General features: G+C 44.3%; 1 protein-coding gene across 3 annotated transcripts; it reads left to right on the top strand.

The window, feature by feature from the left end:
• Positions 1 to 12,656: 12,656 nt before the first annotated feature.
• On the top strand, positions 12,657 to 14,463 carry LOC5566584 (serine protease 7). 3 transcript variants are annotated; one of them, XM_021853095.1, is made up of 6 exons: positions 12,657 to 12,761; positions 13,142 to 13,211; positions 13,272 to 13,414; positions 13,474 to 13,730; positions 13,784 to 14,061; positions 14,127 to 14,463. In XM_021853095.1, exons 2-6 carry the CDS (start codon positions 13,142 to 13,144, stop codon positions 14,426 to 14,428), a joined length of 1,050 nt encoding a protein of 349 aa, XP_021708787.1. In that variant the 5' UTR covers positions 12,657 to 12,761; the 3' UTR covers positions 14,429 to 14,463. The 3 variants fall into 3 exon arrangements, with proteins under 3 accessions (XP_021708787.1, XP_021708788.1, XP_001650979.2); XM_021853096.1 differs by having other exon boundaries at positions 13,291 to 13,414; XM_001650929.3 differs by having other exon boundaries at positions 12,681 to 13,211.
• Positions 14,464 to 18,209: the final 3,746 nt, after the last annotated feature.

The following is an 18,209-nucleotide window of genomic DNA, read 5'->3' on the forward strand; positions in this document are numbered from 1 at the left end:
GCAATGACGAATTGAAGGCCACCTGTTGGAGGTGCCGATTTGAAGGATGTGGATGAGAACGGCAAAATGTGAGTCTGTGTTAGGTTGAGAAATAATAATATCCCAGAGATATAACTCTGGGAGCTGTTTGTACTAGACGAGAAAGAGTCATCATAGTTGTCTTCATCAATATTATTTTAAAACTCATCCCGAAGCATTTGAACATTTTTTCATGCATTTGACCAGGAATGTTTGTAAAAAATATTTCTAACAGTATGAAAACCAAAAAAATCTCTAGTTTCTTCTAGTTAGTCGTGAATAAATCTCATAAATCATTACTATACCTATGGTATGATTCAATGCTTCAAAATGTTCTTGGTGAAATTCCTGATATGAATTCATCTTTGGAAAATATTTTTCTCGATTGTTGATTCTAAATACCGAATATTAGCACTTCTAAATAGTGATCCATAATATGGACAAGGAAATGATTGTTTACCACGGTTATGGATCAATTCCAAAGAATGTAGATTTCTGCCATTTTAAGCATTGGATTCGACATTTTCAGGCAATAGCTCTAAGGATAAAACTAATAAAATATAGAGGTTAGTATATTTCATTTTTAACAGATAAAAATGGGTGGAAAATTTGGTATGAAGCGAAAACAGTTCATGTCTCAGTTACTTCTATGCAGTATCACAAAAAAGGGCATTTTACCCTTGTTTCCAGCTCTAACACTGCTATATTTTGCAGTAATATGTGACGCATTGTTAACATTCGCCATATCATGCAATACGGATGCATTGAGTTGAAAATCTCTTGATTTTGCGCACTGATCCGTAATATGTCACAATTTGATCCATAATATGAAAATTGATCCATAATATGGTTTTAGGGGCCCAAATAGCCATAGCGGTAAACGCGCAGCTATTCAGCAAGACCAAGCTGAGGGTCATGGGTTCGAATCCCACCGGTCAAGGTTCTCTTCGGGTTGGAAATTTTCTCGACTTCCCAGGGCATAGGGTGGAAGCACCGGTTTTGGCCATACGCCAGTTGTAGCCATAGTGGGTTATACACCATTTTACATAGCCAATCAGCATGAATCCTTTTGTGTTCAGTAGATCACATTCATATGATAGAGCTACATTCAATTACTCGTCCAAATTGATTCAAAACATAAGAAAAACAATTCATTTTCTATATAATTTTAAGTTCCATACACCTAATTTGGCCAGGGCACTCCTAATTTGGCCACCCTCGTGAAAAATCAATGCAATTGGCCAATTTAGGACCGAAGTTAAATCTCTGGCCGAAATTGGTTCCGTTGGCCTATATTGACCAACGGGATTTTGAAAGCGAAAAAATGGTTTTAGCACAGTTTTACACACATAATATGTATTGAAAGCTTGCATTTGACATATTTGTAGTATAAATACGGCTTCCCATTTATTTTTTATTGATATTTTCTCTTAGGCAGGCCAAAACCGGTGCTTTTACCCTAGAGTATCTTCGTACCTGCCACACGATGTACGCATGCAAAAATGGTCATTGGCACAGTAAGCTCTCAGTTAATAACTGTGGAAGTGCTCATAAGAACACTAAGCTGAGAAGCAGGCTCTGTCCCAGTGGGGACGTAAGGCAAGATAGAAGAAGAATGGTTTTCAGAAACCGATACAATTTTTAATTTTTATGCGATCCTATGTAAATAATACACTCAAAACAGTTTACTAACCGAAGTTCCAATTTGATACGATCCAATTCGTGCTTTTAAATTACAATTTTACGTTTTCCATGTCGTTTTATTGAATTTTATAGGTTGGATTCCACACTAATTGATCCATAACTGTGGGGTCATGGTATCTCTATGAATTTTCATCGAAAAGAGATGCGTGTTTCACTGCTTTTAATATTTGAATTAGAGAAGCTTTTGTGATTGGTTGGTAAATGGCTGGGCATGACGTACCATTGGTACCTCGCGTACGCGAAGGAATAAAAAAGACTGTGCGGTCCTTAGAGAAGGACTCTAAGCTAAACTGTGCACTAGGGGCCTCCGAACATTTAGGGGAAATGGTCCTCCAGAAATCTAGGGGGTTGGTGTCAGACCCTGCAAGCCAGCCATAAAAAACATCAAGCAACGAATAATCAACGAGAGAATACGAACCGGGACAATCGGCGAAGACCACAGCGACGTAAAGGGACTAGCGATTGGAAGCTCGGTACGTGGAACTGTAAATCTCTCAACTTTATCGGGAGCACACCCATACTCGCCGACGTGCTGAAGGACCGTGGATTCGGCATCGTAGCGTTGCAGGAAGTGTGTTAGAAGGGATCAATGGTGCGAACGTTTAGAGTTAATCATATCATCTACCAGAGCTGCGGCAACACATGTGAGCTGGGAACAGCTTTTATAGTGATGGGTGATATGCAGAGGTGCGTGATCAATTTGTGGCCGATCAATGAAAGAATGTGCAAATTGAGGATCAAAGGCCAGTTCTTCAACTTCAGTATACTAAACGTGCACAACCCTAACTGTGGAACCACTGATGATGATAAAGACGGATTTTATGCGCAGCTTGAACGCAAGTACGGCAGCTGCCCAAGCCACAACATTAAAATCATCATAGGAGATTTGAACACTCAGGTTGGCCAGGAGGAGGAGATCAGATCGACTATTGGAAAGTTCAGCGCTCACCGACTGACAAACGAGAACGGCTTAGACTAATTGATTTCGCCGCCTCTAAGAATATGGCCATTTGTAGCACCTACTTTCAGCACAGCCATACCGATACACCTGGTATTCACCACATCAGACAGAATCACAAATCGACCACGTTCTGAATGATGGTCGGCACTTCTTCGACATTATCGACGTCATGACCTATCGTGGCGCTCACATCGACTCTGACCACTATCTGGTGATGGTCAAACTGCGCCCAAAACTCTCCGTCGTTAACAATGTGGGGTTAGATTTCACCAACTCTCAGAAGCAAACACGATTTTGAGGTTTTGTGCGCTTTAAGATATTTGGTGTACTGATCAGAAATAACAAGGGTCGTATCTTACGTTCACCGAATAATTTTAGTAATCTTTTCTAGCCTATTTAGAAAAGGTTATTTTTATATAGAAATGCACGGTAGATTTAAGTTTTAGCATAGAATAGGTTCAAGCAATCTGAACACAGGATTTTCTAGCTCGATCACTTTTCTTTATCTGACCTTACGATGATTTTCTAGTCATCTACGATGATAACTGTCAGTCGCGTACGGATGGAAAGTGGGCCTGCTGTTCAGTGGCAGTGTCGCCAGAGCGAAGGGTCTTGTCGTTACATACCCCCACCCGTAAACCATGGCGAGGATCTGGGGTATCCGAGTGTTGATCGTCAGGTTTACATTTCTCTTCAACGTCAAGAACCGCTAGTTTAACGGCTGCCCTTCTGAATACTCCTGTCGCTGTCTTCACGAGAGCTTGTCGGACTCTGCCATCTCTTCCAGGAAAGACCTGGATGACACGGCCCCGGCGAAATTTTTACTCCATTAGAGCTTCCGAGGAGGAAATGGTTTGGAGTTATTGATTCCTCGTCGGCTGATTCCAGAGGCATGTAGGTCAATGGCCTACAGTTAACCATGGCTTCCGCCTCAAAGAGAATTGTCTCTAAAGTTTCGTCATCCGGAGGACGAGGTGCATCTAATATGGTTCCAATTGCTGCCTTTACTGATCGCACAAGGCGTTCCCACGCCCCGCCCATGTGGGGTGCCGAAGGTGGGATAAAATGCCACTTTGTGTGGGCGCTGGTAAACGTAAGTGCGATTGCTTCATTACGGGATTGGATTTCCCGAGTCAGTTCCTTGCTTGCGCCCTGAAAACAGGTACCATTATCGGTGTAGAATTCTGCCGGGGTGCCCCGTCGAGAAACAAATCTTCGAATAGCCATGATACACGATACGGTGCTGAGGCTATGGACAACCTCAAGGTGAACTGCCCTGATGGTAAGGCAGGTGAAAAGTGCCACCCACCGCTTGGCCTGACTCTAACCGACCTTAACGAAGACCGGACCAAAGTAATCTAGACCCACATGTGTGAATGGTCATACAAAGGATCTCAGGCGAGCCTCCGGCATTGGTCCCATTACCGGTTGAATGGGAACTGCCTTCGTTACACGGCACCAGGTACAATCTCGCATTACCCGACTTACCAAAACTCGGAGCCTTGGGATGTCGAAACGTTGTCTCATTTCATTGGTGATAGTTTCTCTGTTCGCATGGCGGAATCGACAATGGAACGATTCGACTAGCAAAGCCGTAATCGGATGTTTCTCGGGCAGAATCGCAGGGTATTTTGCCTCATACTGAACAAAGGGGGCCGCACCTATTCTTCCTCGCGTTCGTAGAACTCCTTCCTTGTCTAGAAAGGGCCAACGCTTGTAGATACGGCTTGATTTCGAAACAGCGCAGTGCCGTGCTTCCGGCGCACCTTGGGTTGTCTTGAATGCGGCGATCTCCTCAGGAAATGCCTCAACCTGTGCAGTTTTCCAAAGGAAACGTTCTGCCTTCGCCAACTCTTCTTGGTGGAGTATTAGTGGAATTGAGTATTAGTGGTTGACGACGTTCTATCCGACGTTTTAAGTTGTCGACGTATCGCAACACGAATGCAGTCGTCCTTAGCATCCTGTTCCACTTACTGAATCGTGAAGGATCCACGACTGAAAACGAAACCCGATGCAGATGGACAGAACGTAATTCTTCTTGGGTGGTTGCCAAGCTCTGTAGTAGTTTCGGCCAGGAATTTTCATCTCGCTGCAGGAAACTAGGACCACGAAACCACAAACTGTCCGAGTTCAGATTGGGTCCATTTTTCCATTTGGTGGCTTCGTCTGCCGGATTAATTTTAGACGGTACCCATCTCCAGCTGTTTACGTCGGTAGAAAGCAGTATCTCCCCCACGCGAACCGCCACGAACTTGTGGTAGCGACGATGTTCCGATTGGATCCAAGCAAGTACTGTCTTGGAATCGCTCCACAAGAAAGATTCTGCAATTGGAATAGTGTGATGTGCTCTTATAGATTCCAGAAGGCGAGTTCCGAGAACAGCAGCTATCAGTTCCAGCCTCGGAATGGAAATGGTGTTGATAGGGGCTACTTTAGTCTTGGAAGCCACCATCGCTACCTGGATCTGCTCCCCTACTGGAAGCCGAAAGTATGCTACACTAGAAAACGCAGATTCGCTGGCGTCAACGAATACATGTAGCTGTAGTTGATCGAAGTTTCTTGGAAAGGGTTCACGAAAATAGCACCGAGGAATTCTCAGCGAAGGTAGCTGACCAAAGAGCCCAGTCCATTGTTTCCATCGTTCCAAACTGCTATCACCAATTGGGTCGTCCCAGCCAATCTTAGAGATCCAAGTATCTTGGATGAGCACCTTTCCATGGACCAAGAAAAACGAGATGCAGCCAAGCGGATCGAACAAGCTCATCACCACTTTCAGGACCTCCCGCTTTGTCGGTACGTGATTCTCTTCTAGGACCGCTTGTAGATCAGCGCGAGGGGCAAACGTGTAGGTGAACACATCTTCCGTCGGTATCCAAGTACAGACTCCGTAGATTCGCCGCGTGTTACCAACAGGTCTTTGGAGCTTTCTCCTGGTCGCTGTTCAATCCTTCGCAGTACTTCGACGGAATTGGAAAGCATGTTGCGAAGTTCAAAACCGCCCATCGAATGGACGAACTTAACTTCCTCGACGACCTGGACTGCTTCTTCAATTGTTTGAAAACTGTCCAAGTAATCATCCACGTAGTGGTTATCATGAATAGCCGCCGCGGCCCGAGGATACTGGTTTGCGAACTCTTTGGCGTTGAGGTTCTTAACGAACTGCGCCGAAGCTGGAGAGCACGTTGAACCAAATGTGGCTACTTCCATAACGTAGGTCTTTGGCATTTTGGATGGATGTTCCCTCCAAAGGAAGCGTTGGGATTGCTGATCTTCCTTCCGTATCCTGATCTGGTGGAACATCTCTTTTATATCCCCCATGACTGCCACTGGATACTGCCGAAAGCGAGAGAGCACGGCCAGCAGTGGTGTCAAAAGATCGGGTCCTTTGAGGAGATTAGAGTTGAAGGACACATCGCCGACTTTCGCCGCTGCATCCCATACTAACCGAAGCTTGTTGGGTTTTTTGGGGTTGACAACGACCCCTACAGGAAGATACCAGGTTCGCTTGGTATCGCTGGACGCCAATTTCTGTTCTGTAACTTTACGCGCATATCCCTTCTGTTCGTAGTCGCGTATCTGCTGTACTACCCTCTCACCAAGCTCTGGGACCTGGCGAAGCTTGCGTTCTAGCGAAAGCAGGCGGCGTAGCGCCATGGCGTAACTGTCAGGAAAATCTGTCGCATCTGTTTTCCAGAGCAAGCCTGTTTCAAAGCGCTGGCCAATTCGTCGGGTGGTGGACTCTAAGAGCGTTTTAGCACGTTTGTTTTCCTCCGAATCTACTTCCATGCTAGTAGATATGTTGTTCTCGATGGAATAATAATCGCGCAGCTGTTCATTCAGCAATTTATCCGGATCTGATGGAGCAGCAGCGTGGAAGTTCACAGCCACACTTCGAATCGCACTGGCAGGAACTCCGCCGTATATGCTCCAACCGAGATGGCACTTAACGGCGACCGGGTCGTGTGGTCCCCCTTCTCGTAGTTTTCTTGGTACACATAAACTGAGATTGTTCAACCCGATGAGCAGCTTGGGTTGCACATTTGTATAATCCTCAATAGGAAGGCCGCCTAGATGTGGAAAACGTTGAACCATTTCGCCGTAACGCAGCGTCTGTGACGGTAGAACCAGACAGCTTACTGTGCGTACATGGTGAAGGTCGAGAATTGACTTGCTATTCTTCGCAGCAATTTTCAACTGTACTCGCTGCGAATTAGATTCCTCTCGAGAGACGTTCCCCGTCCAATGCAACGTTAATGGTTCGGTTGGTCCATGCGCACCTGTTTGGCCACTGCATCTTCGATGAGGGTTTCTGACGAGCCTTCGTCGATGAAGGCGAAGATCAAAAGCTTTTGGCCCTTCCCGTGCAACACCACTGGGACTATCCGGAACATACAGAATTGCCCAGCAGACAGATGGCTAGCAGACATTCATGATTGTGAATTCGCAATCGCACCATGGAGAAGCGTGTGATGTTTGTGACGGCAACCTTCGGCTTCACAACCTTTCCATGACCGACATGGCCATTTACCGTAGTTGTTAAGGCAAGTGCGGCAGAGGCTTTTCTGCTCCACCAGTTTCCATCGTTCGTCTGTGCTCAGAGACTTGAATCGATTGCATTCCACCAGTCTATGCCCTTCTCGGTTGCAACAAGCACACGGTTTAGCTGGTTTTCCGATCTTGATGACGGAGGTAGTTGATGTTGAAGCGGTTACGGGTCCAGTAGAATGGGTTTGTATGACTCCTTTGTTTCTAGCTTTTGACCGGTCGTTTTTACCGGAACGGTCTAGAGTAGGAAGTTCGTATGAAACTTGGCTGGCCGTAGTCACCATCCCAGCCATAAAATCCCCGAAGGATTGTAAAGTAGCTACCGGAAGACGAGACTTATAGACTGCCCACTCCATTCTCATCGTGCCCGGTAATTTGTCTACCAACTCCTGCATGAGAGCAGGGTTAGAGAGATGCACATTCTGGCCTGCGGCAACAAGGTGATCCACCAACGTCTGCACTGCTATACCGAATTCTATCACCGTTTCCAGTCGATCGTATCGTGGGGTCGGAACTTGATGAATTTTCTCCAGTAAGGACCGGATCAGCAGCTCGGGTCTGCCGTACAGAGTGCGTAAAATTTGAACGACGTGTGGCACACTGGAGGGAAGAAGAAGCTTGCTACGTACGGATTCCAGCGCATTGCCTTCAAGACATTTCTTGAGGCGGATAAGATTTTCTACGTCGGAATATCCGCAGGCTAACGTTGACTGCTCGAAGCTCGTGATAAAGAGTGGCCAGTCCTCCGGACGACCACTAAATTTGGGTAAATCTTTCCCTAGGACTTGCCTCGCTACTAACTGGTTAGTGTCCAGTACTGCTGGGACTGCGGACGATCCGGGTGCTTGCGAATAAGGATGCGATTGACCGATTTCGTTGCCTGTTGGAGCGATTATCGACGGATAGGGTTGCTGATTCAGCGCCGACATCCATGCGGTTGGTTGAACGAGAGGTGGAAACACGCTTCGTGCCGGCTGAGACACATGTACGGTTGCTGTTGAAACGGGTATCAGCGGAGACTGCGATGAATGGGCCGGAATATGTGACGTTTGAAGCATGGGAGCGTTGGATTGAACTGCTGGCGGAAAGGTGGGTAATCTCGCCGGCGGCATAGAACAGTTCGGTACAGTTGCAAAAACTGACATCTGACCGGGAACTGACGAACTAATTGCATTTGGTGGTTGCATTGATGTGCTGGCAGCTGTTTGTGTCAGCGTGGGGAGTGGCATACATGGATGAACGGGTGCCTCGGAGTGTGGTGGTAGGTCCTCTTGTTCTGCCAGCCACGATGACACTTTCTCGATAGAATCTACGTTTGAACCGGACTTACTGCTGCATTCGGACATCTGCTTTAGAAGTTCGTTCTTCTTTTCCATCGATTGCTGCCTCATAACTTTACGCTTCTCTAGGATCTCTTTCTCCTCTCGTAGCTTCAACTCGCGCAAACGGTTTTCCTCATCCAAAAGCTTCCTTTTCTCCTCTAGATGCCGTTGGGCCGCTTCCATTTCACGCTTCTTCAATTCCTCTTCCGCCTCCTGCTTCTGCTGTAATTCCTGCTCCTCAATAAGTTTCATTTGTGCTTCCAGCATGGCCATCCGAGTAGCGGAACTCGCGCTGGAAGGCGCTGGGTTTGCTTTCGTGCCTGCCTTTTTCGACGATGTCCTCGACGACTTCTTGTCATTCTTCTCCGGCGGTTTCAACGACTCTTTGGCTTTAGTACCGGTTTTCTTCGGCTTGCACATACTGCATACATACGGGTAATCCTTTATGCTTCCGTCGACGCCAGCGCAGTTGAAATGCTCCCACTCTTGGCATATATCGCATGTGACCATCTGTTCGTCTGCGGAGTCGGGTCGCTGGCATCTCTTGCAATTAAATCCGGTGACGTTATGATGTCCTTCCATCTTTCACCCTCGTACAAATATCTTAAAGATTTTGTGGGGTTAGATTTCACCAACTCTCAGAAGCAAACACGATTTTGAGGTTTTGTGCGCTTTAAGATATTTGGTGTACTGATCAGAAATAACAAGGGTCGTATCTTACGTTCACCGAATAATTTTAGTAATCTTTTCTAGCCTATTTAGAAAAGGTTATTTTTATATAGAAATGCACGGTAGATTTAAGTTTTAGCAAAGAATAGGTTCAAGCAATCTGAACACAGGATTTTCTAGCTCGATCACTTTTCTTTATCTGACCTTACGATGATTTTCTAGTCATCTACGATGACAACTGTCAGTCGCGTACGGATGGAAAGTGGGCCTGCTGTTCAGTGGCAGTGTCGCCAGAGCGAAGGGTCTTGTCGTTACAAACAACGTACGATACCGACGGCCGCCCCGGTATGACCTAGAGCGGCTCAAGCAACCGGATGTCGCAGCGGCATACGCGCAGCATCCGATTGGTTCGACGGAACGATTGGTTCGACGAGGAGTGCCAGGAGGTTTTGGAGAAGAAGAATGCAGCGCGGGTGGTCATGCTGCAGCAAGGGACCCGGCAGAACGTGGAACGCTATAAACGGAAACGGCAACAGCAGACCCGCCCCCTTCGGGAGAAAAAACGCCGCCTGGAGGAGACGGAGTGCGAGGAGATGAAACAGCTGTGCCGGTCTCAAGAAACGCGTAAGTTCTATCAGAAGCTCAACGCATCCCGCAACGGCTTCGTGCCGCGAGCCGAGATGTGCAGGGATGAGGATGGGAGCATTCTGACGGACGAGCGTGAGGTGATCGAAAGGTGGAAGCAGCACTTCGACGAGCACCTGAATGGCGCTGAGAGCACAGGCAGTGAAGGACGGGACAACGGAGGAAATGCCTTCGTCAGCACAGCGGAAGATGGAAACCAACCAGCCCCCACCTCGAGGGAGGTTAAGGATGCCATTCACCAGCTCAAGAACAATAAAGCTGCTGGTAAGCATGGTATCGGAGCTGAACTCATAAAGATGGGTCCGGAGAGGCTGGCCATTTGTCTGCACCAGCTGATAGGCACAATCTGGGAAACATAACAGCTTCCGGAGGAGTGGAAGGAAGGGGTAATATCAGGGGGGGTATACGCAACGAGGTGCGCCTACCGTTCATGTTTTATGGGTGTATTCGTTTGGCTCACAACGCTGCTAGGCATCCCGTTGTTTGAGTGTTGAAATGCATCAGCATTTGCTGCCTGGCATGGCCCGCGTTTCGACCTGTGCTGTTTGGGTCGGCCCGCGTGAGAGATGATGCTGTTTGGGCCGGCCCGCCCGGAAGATGATTGTTAGGCGAGCTTTATTCGTAGTTGACAGCCGTACACCCACCCTGGGTAATATGCCCCATCTACAAGAAAAACGACAAGTTAGATTGTGAGCACTTTCGAGCGATCACCATTCTGAATGCGGGTACAAAATATTATCCCATGTCATCTTCCGTCGTCTGTCACCTGCAGTAAACGAGTTTGTGGAAAGTTATCAAGCCGGCTTCGTTGAGGCTGATCGACAACGGACCAGATCTTCACTGTACGGAAAATCCTCCAAAAATGTCGTGAATACCAGGTCCCAACGCATCAACTCTTCATCAATTTCAAGGCGGCATATGATAGTATTGACCGCGTAGAGCTATGGGTAATCATGGACGAGAACAGTTTTCCCGGGAAGCTCAGGAGACTGATAAAAGCAACGACGGAAGGTTAGCAAAATTGTGTGAAGGTTCCAGGTGAACACTCCGATTCGTTTGGATCCCGCCGGGGACTACGACAAGGTGATGGAATCTCGCGCCTGTTGTTCAATATTGCATTAGAAGTTGTTATGCGGAGAGCCGGGCTTAGCAGTCGTGGTACGATTTTTACGAAATCCAGTCAATTTGTTTGCTTCGCGGATGATATGGACCTTGAACACCCGCCTGAAACGCGAGGCTGCGAACGTTGGATTGGTGGTGGATGCAACCGAGACAAATTACATGCTAGCATGGTAGGGCCGAGTGCGAAAGGGCTCGCCCAGGTAGCAGTGTTACGATAGACGGGGATACCTTCGAGGTAGTCGACGAGTTCGTCTACCTTGGATCCTTGATGACGGCTGACTATAACGTTAGCTGTGAAATACGAAGGCGCATCATCAGTGGAAATCGGACTTACTATGACATCCGTAAGAAGCTGCGGTCAAAAAAGATTCATACCCGCATCAAATGTACAAAACGCTTATAAGGCTGGGTGTCCTCTACGGGCATGAAACGTGGACGATGCTCGAGGAGGACCTGCAAGCACTAGGAGTCTTCGATAGTCGGGTGTTCAGGACGACCTTTAGCGGTGTGCAGGAAAACAGTGTGTGGTGGCGGAGAATAAACCTCGAGCTCGCCCAACTCTACAGCGAACCAAGTATCAAGAAGGTGGCCAAAGCTGGAAGGATACGATGGGCAGGGTATGTTGCAAGAATGTCGAATGTTGAACCCTACAAAGATGGTGTTCGCTTCGAATCCGGTTGGTACAAGAAGGCGTGGAGCGCAGCGAGCTAGGTGGGAGGATCAAGTGCGTATCGATTTGGGGAGCGTGGGGCAGAACCGAGGATGGAGAGATGCGGCCACGAACCGAGTATTGTGGCGTGTTGATTCAGTGTTAAATGTTTAGATGTTAACATAATAAATGAATAAATAGCTGAAAAATTGTGAGTTTCGTTTTAAAATTTGCAGTAAGGTGTTGGTATTTTTTGTATCGAGGAATAGTTTTTTTTTTTAATTATGCAAATGTCTGCAACATTTGATTTGAAGTGGCGTATGAATCCTTTGCATCTTCGTACCTGCCACACGATAAATACTTGCAAAAATGGACAATCGGAAAAGAAAGCTCTAAGTTAATAACTGTGGATATGCTCATAAGAACACTGAAATGAGAAGTAGGCTCTGTCCCATTTGGGACGTTACGCCAGAAAGAAGTAGAATCATCAATAGAACGCAATGATATTAACTCCGAACAACATGAACAACCTTTCCAAGTAGAATTTTGGCAAAATACAGGACGCTTCAAAACTTATTGGTTCCCCGACGGCTTGCTCACATTCCATCATCAGAACTTCAATCTTGTCGTTCTTTTGCGTCACTTATTTTTTTTTATCAACTTAAAAATTAAATTTGCAAATACTTGTATAATTAATTATGATTCGTTGTTTTACGGCTAACCAGCCGAGTAGAAGCCGAAAAACTAAACATTACACATACATTGCAATTGATGTGACATTTGCGAAAAAGTTACACGTCTTCTCGGTGAGAATCGAATTCACGATTTCATTTTCCATTTAAAAACTATCATAGAATAGATTATCACAATTTTGCATGGACCAACCGTACGTCGGTTTCAATTCATCTACTCCGGAAAATCAAATGCTCTTGGTGCTTTTGTATTGCTCCCTTGAGAAATTCCTAAAACGTTGTTGTATCAAAAGTTTTCTTTGTATGCGCAAATAATTGAGAGAAACTTGTATGCATAAGGCCAGGTTTTTTCACTGATACCAATACGATCAAGAGTTGAGAGCTCGGCAACTAGTTTCCATAGCGCAGAACATTTATTAATTATCCGTTGAAAGGTAATACATAGGTTAACTTATTTAATTGAGTTCAACAAATTAAATAGGGAAAAACTGCTGTAGATGGTAAGGCAAGTACTAATTTGTATATTATTAAGCCATAATTTTGATCATAAACTTGACAGACTGTTCCATTATGTTTTCATTCGTATTTTTATTCGAATATTGGTTGTTTTCCATCTACGATTCGTTCCACGAATACTAAAGGTGATAATACAGCGTATTTTGTAATGGAATACAAACGATGATAAGTTCAATGATGATAGTTCAGTGCAGTGTTAGTAGCGATTGGATGCTCTCTCGAGAGCGTTGATTTGAGTTAGATGGTTCATTCATTTGAAACTGAACAGGTGCACATTCATTTTCAATTAATTTTTCAGATGACTTCTTTTTTTCTGAATATATGTCAATGGCTTATAATGATTGGAATTGTGTTATCACAGGATACAGGTAATATATCATATTTGAAGCATGGTGCAACGTCAAAAATACGTACTTTTGTTTCTCCAGATAACTGTATCAATTCCAGGGGCAGAAATGGAAAATGTGTACCCATTGATCTCTGTCCTGAACTATTAGATATTGCGCGTAAATCTCAAGTGTCTGTGCAAGAAATGGAATTCCTAACTACGAACAATTGTGGTAAAGCAGTGGTAAGATGCAAAATGTACCCTTAAGAATATGCTTTATTACAATAATTAATTGATTGCAGGTGTGTTGTGAACAGTATACAGAGGTGACCAAAAGCAGGAGGATGACACTTCCCGGAGTCGGTGTTTGTGGCTTCGGCCATGCAAGTGAAAAGATCCTGGGAGGCACTGAGACCGAATTGGAACAATACCGTTGGATGGTTGTTATTGAGCGCATAGAAAATGGCGATCGGGAATTGATCTGTGGGGGTGCTCTTATTAACACTTTGTATGTACTTTCGGCTGCGCATTGTATTAAAAACGATCAAAAGCCAGAAAAGTAAGCATTACGCGTCTTTGTTTGGAAACGAATCAAATATTTTATATTTTTAGCTTAGTGTTACGGCTTGGAGAACATGACCTATCGAGTGATCCAGATTGTGATAGTTCAGGAAACTGTAACAATCGCGTTATTTTGGCGAATGTCAGTGGAATAATAATCCATCCTAACTATAGGAAGGAGCGTAATGATGTTGCTCTTCTGAAACTTGCCAAGCCGATTGAATATTCAAATTATGTTCTACCAATTTGCTTACCGGTTTTACCGGCCCATCAAGAGGACTTTATTGGACGAAGCGTTTTTGCTGCCGGATGGGGAAGAAATGGAACAGGTGAATAGAAGTAAAAATATGGTTCAAACACCCTCAGAATTAATCGAAAATGTTTGCGATTTAAGGCGAAGAACTAAGCGAGGTCAAAATGCATGTGGAACTCCAGATTGTTCAGCTCGAAGAGTGTGAGAATTTATTTTCTAGAAGTGCACCCGGCGAAATGCACGTTTGCGCAAGATCCGCTACAGAAGAAATTGGCGACACGTGCGAAGGAGATTCGGGAGGTCCATTGATGATTGAACTACAAGGAACGTGGTTTCAGATAGGGATAGTCAACTTTGGGTTTCCATGTGGTACAGCACATCCGGCAGTTTATGCAAGGACCGCTCATTTCATAGATTGGATACAAGAAAATTTGTTGGAATAGATATTGTTCAATAAAAATAAATGAAAAAAAGACAATCCTGTCCTATTATTACATATACAGTTAGATTCCGTTTTTGGCATGCTCCATTTTTAGCATGCTCCATTTTTGACACCCCCCAATTTTGGCAACAAATGGATCCGTTCTTTGCAACATTTTTGTTGACAATGAAAATTTTGCACATTTTTATTAATATCATTGTGTCTTTCGTTTTAGTCATTTGAAAAGCAATTCAGCTTCACGCTTACCACATTCCAGAACTCAATTTCTGTCGATATTTCCCCAAATCGTATCAATCGTTAGGAGCACCGTACGTAATTATTTAATTCTAGATAGTCGTATGCTCGCAATGTTTTATGAAGTCACTTATCTCTATGAGTTGATACTCATAGATACAGTTAGTGTTCTCAGGCATTCATGTTGTATGAGCAGCCCAATGAGTATGCCGGTAGATGATACAGCAGTAAAAATAATGTTTCTTCGGATTTGAAACAGCTCGTTTGAACAAAGCACAACAATTCACTCAAAATCAAAAAAGTTTATAACTCACACAGAGTTTCTATCATAAATTTCGTTTTGCCTCTTCAGCCCACTGGTATTTTTATTGTGAAGTAACATGCATTTCGTATGTAAAAGCATACCACAACAATAACGGCAAACCAAGCAAAAAGTCGTGTCTCTTAACTCTTTGTAAAATTTTATGAAGTAAATTGCGTATTTCAAGTAAATTCGTATTCAAATGAAGTGTCAACATATAATCCATAGCCCTGACAATAAATGACCCACCAGCTTCTTATATATGCCGTTTGGTTGGAATCATTCAAAAATGACGTCCATCATTTCTGGACAAACGTTTGAAAAGGGCCCAAGAGGTCTTGAGCCTTTTTTTAGAAACGTTGCTGTTGAGCCCTTTTTAGCCCGCCCACGCAAACTAACACCACTATCAGAAAGATTGGTGTTAGTTCTTCCTGAAAGTGGTATTGGTGAGCGTGATCGAGTTGAATTGGGCTCAAGAGCGGCTGGCAAAGCCAATGTTTACCAATGTCGATGTGCCCTTTTGAAATGTTTGTCCAGATTTGGGGGAGGGGAGGGGTATACGAAAGTGTGACAGTGCGTGTATAAGGTATTGGAAAAAGTGTGACAGAGATTCCAGTCTGTGCCGTCGTCGCGATAAGACGTGTTTTAGACTTTTCGTTCATAACACTGTTCGACAAAAAAAGTCGATCTGAATGCACAGAGACCGGACAACCCGGGCTTGAAAGTATAAAAATAAACAAAAAAAAAATGGCGTTTTCAGAATGTTCGTGTCTGCCCCAGGTCATTTTTAAAATATACTTGAACTTTTTGCATTTTTTATTTAAAAATCTAATCTGATCAATAAACCGACACAGTGTTTTATATTCAGGAATTCATGTGCCATATAATGTTTAAAACGTCAAGTCCAATATGAAGAGTTGTAATAAGATTTGCAGGAAGCCCTCCCCCTTTTTTTGCACCCTCCCCATTTTTAAAGTATCGCAAATGATGGAATATTTGATATACAGGGGGTTGTCAAAATAACTGGGACAGGCAAAAATTGGGCCAATTTTGGAATGCTGTAACTTTGACAAAAATTGACCGATTTCAATTCTTTAAGAAGTAATGGACGGGTCAACTAATCTAGTTTTGAGGTGCATCCACGGAGATGAACTATGACCACCGGATACCGGTGATAATCCGGATTTCCGGAAGCATGTCTTATGCAGTAAAATTATGACATGTTTTTAGTAAAGGTCTCGGCTAAAAATTCAAAATTTTACTACACATGTAGATAGAAGATCAAATTCTGAAGCGATTGGTGCGCCAAGTATTAAGATCGATCCAGAAACAACCAAGATATGGCCATTTCCCCGGAATCGGTGCCGGTAGTGGATCCGAATTGGGATCAAACAATTTATTCACTCAAAATATGTCGCGCAATATTGTTTTCTCCCTAGCTTATCATAAAATATCCTATTATAAATTAAAAAAGAGTCTTGTACAGATTCGGCCACTCATGGCGCCGCCAAGTGCCCCGAGGGAACCTTGCATAGGGGACATTTCGATTTTAACACCAAAGCATATCATGCGACGGCTCATTCTTCATGTCTTGTCGTAAATAGGGCAACTGCAGACTCAAAACGGATAGTTGACTACAGTGACTACTTCCGGGACCACCGGATGTTCCAGAGGGAACCTGTAATTAGGGACAATTGAAATTGAACTCCAATACATATCGTGCGATGGTTCATTTTTCATGTCTTGTGCTAAATAGGGCTATTGTAGACCTTAAGTGGATATTTGACTACAGTGGCCACTTTTGTGACCACCGGATATCCCTGAGGGAGGCTGAGATGTCCCCAATGACAGATTCCTCCGGGAAATTCCGGTGGTCTTAAAAGTGGCCACTGTAGTCAAATATCCACTTAAGGTCTACAATAGCCCTATTTAGCACGAGACATAAAAAATGAACCGTCGCACGATATGTATTGGAGTTCAATTTCAATTTTCCCTAATTACAGGTTCCCTCTGGAACATCCGGTGGTCTCAAAAGTGGCCACAATATTTAAATATACACATTGAGTCTACAGTTGTCCTATTTACGACAAGACATGAAGAACGAACTGTCGCATGATATGTTTTGGTGTAAAAATCGAAATGTCCCCAATGATAGGTTCCTTAGGGAACTATAGGAGGTCCCCAAAGTGGCCATTCTAGTTAAATATCCATTTTCGGTCTAAAGTTGATCTATTCATGACTAGACATGAAGAATGAGCCGTTGCACGATGAGTATTGGAGCTCAATTCCAATTGTCCCCGATCATAGGTTCCCTAGGAGACACCCGGTGGTCCCAAAAGTGGCCAATTCAAATAAATTCCCATTTTGAGTCTACAGTTACTTTATTTACGACAAGGCATGAAGAAAGAGCCGTCGCATGATATGTTTTGGTGTAAGAACAGAAATGTCCCCAATGACAGGTTCCTCCGGGAAATTCCGGTGGTCCCAAAAGTGGCCACTGTAGTCAATTATCCATTTTAGGTCTACATTAGCCCTATTTAGCACGAGACATGAAAAATGAACCATCGCACGATATGTATTGGAGTTCAATTTCAATTGTCCCTAATTACAGGTTCCCTCTGGAACATCCGGTGGTCCCGGAAGTAGTCACTGTAGTCAACTATCCGTTTTGAGTCTACAGTTGCCCTATTTACGACAAGACATGAAGAATGAGCCGTCGCATGATATGCTTTGGTGTCGAAATCGAAATGTCCCCTATGCAAGGTTCCCCCGGGGCATTTGGCGGCGCCATGAGTGGCCAAATCTGTACAAGACTCTTTCTCAATTTATAATAGGGTATTTTATGATAAGCTAGGGAGAAAACAATATTGCGCGACATATTTTGAGTGAATAAATTGTTTGATTCCAATTCGGATCCACTACCGGCACCGATTCCGGGGAAATGGCCATATCTTGGTTGTTTCTGGATCGATCTTAATACTTGGCGCACCAATCGCTTCAGAATTTGATCTTCTATCTTCATGTGTAATAAAATTTTGAATTTTTAGCCGAGACCTCTGCTAAAAACATGTCATAATTTTACTGCATAAGACATGCTTCCGGAAATCCGGATTATCACCGGTATCCGGTGGTCATAGTTCATCTCCGTGGATGCACCTCAAAACTAGATTAGTTGACCCGTCCATTACTTCTTAAAGAATTGAAATCGGTCAATTTTTGTCAAAGTTACAGCATTCCAAAGTTGGCC

This window comes from Aedes aegypti, chromosome 3 (assembly GCF_002204515.2).
Source record: "Aedes aegypti strain LVP_AGWG chromosome 3, AaegL5.0 Primary Assembly, whole genome shotgun sequence".
NCBI lineage: Eukaryota > Metazoa > Arthropoda > Insecta > Diptera > Culicidae > Aedes > Aedes aegypti.

Coding starts and splice junctions, on each gene's coding strand:
- LOC5566584 (XM_001650929.3), top strand. CDS start 13,085: ATGGTTCATTCATTTGAAACTGAACAGGTGCACATTCATTTTCAATTA. Junction 13,212..13,271: donor TGTGTTATCACAGGATACAG/GTAATATATCAT, acceptor TTGTTTCTCCAG/ATAACTGTATCAATTCCAGG. Junction 13,415..13,473: donor ACAATTGTGGTAAAGCAGTG/GTAAGATGCAAA, acceptor AATTGATTGCAG/GTGTGTTGTGAACAGTATAC.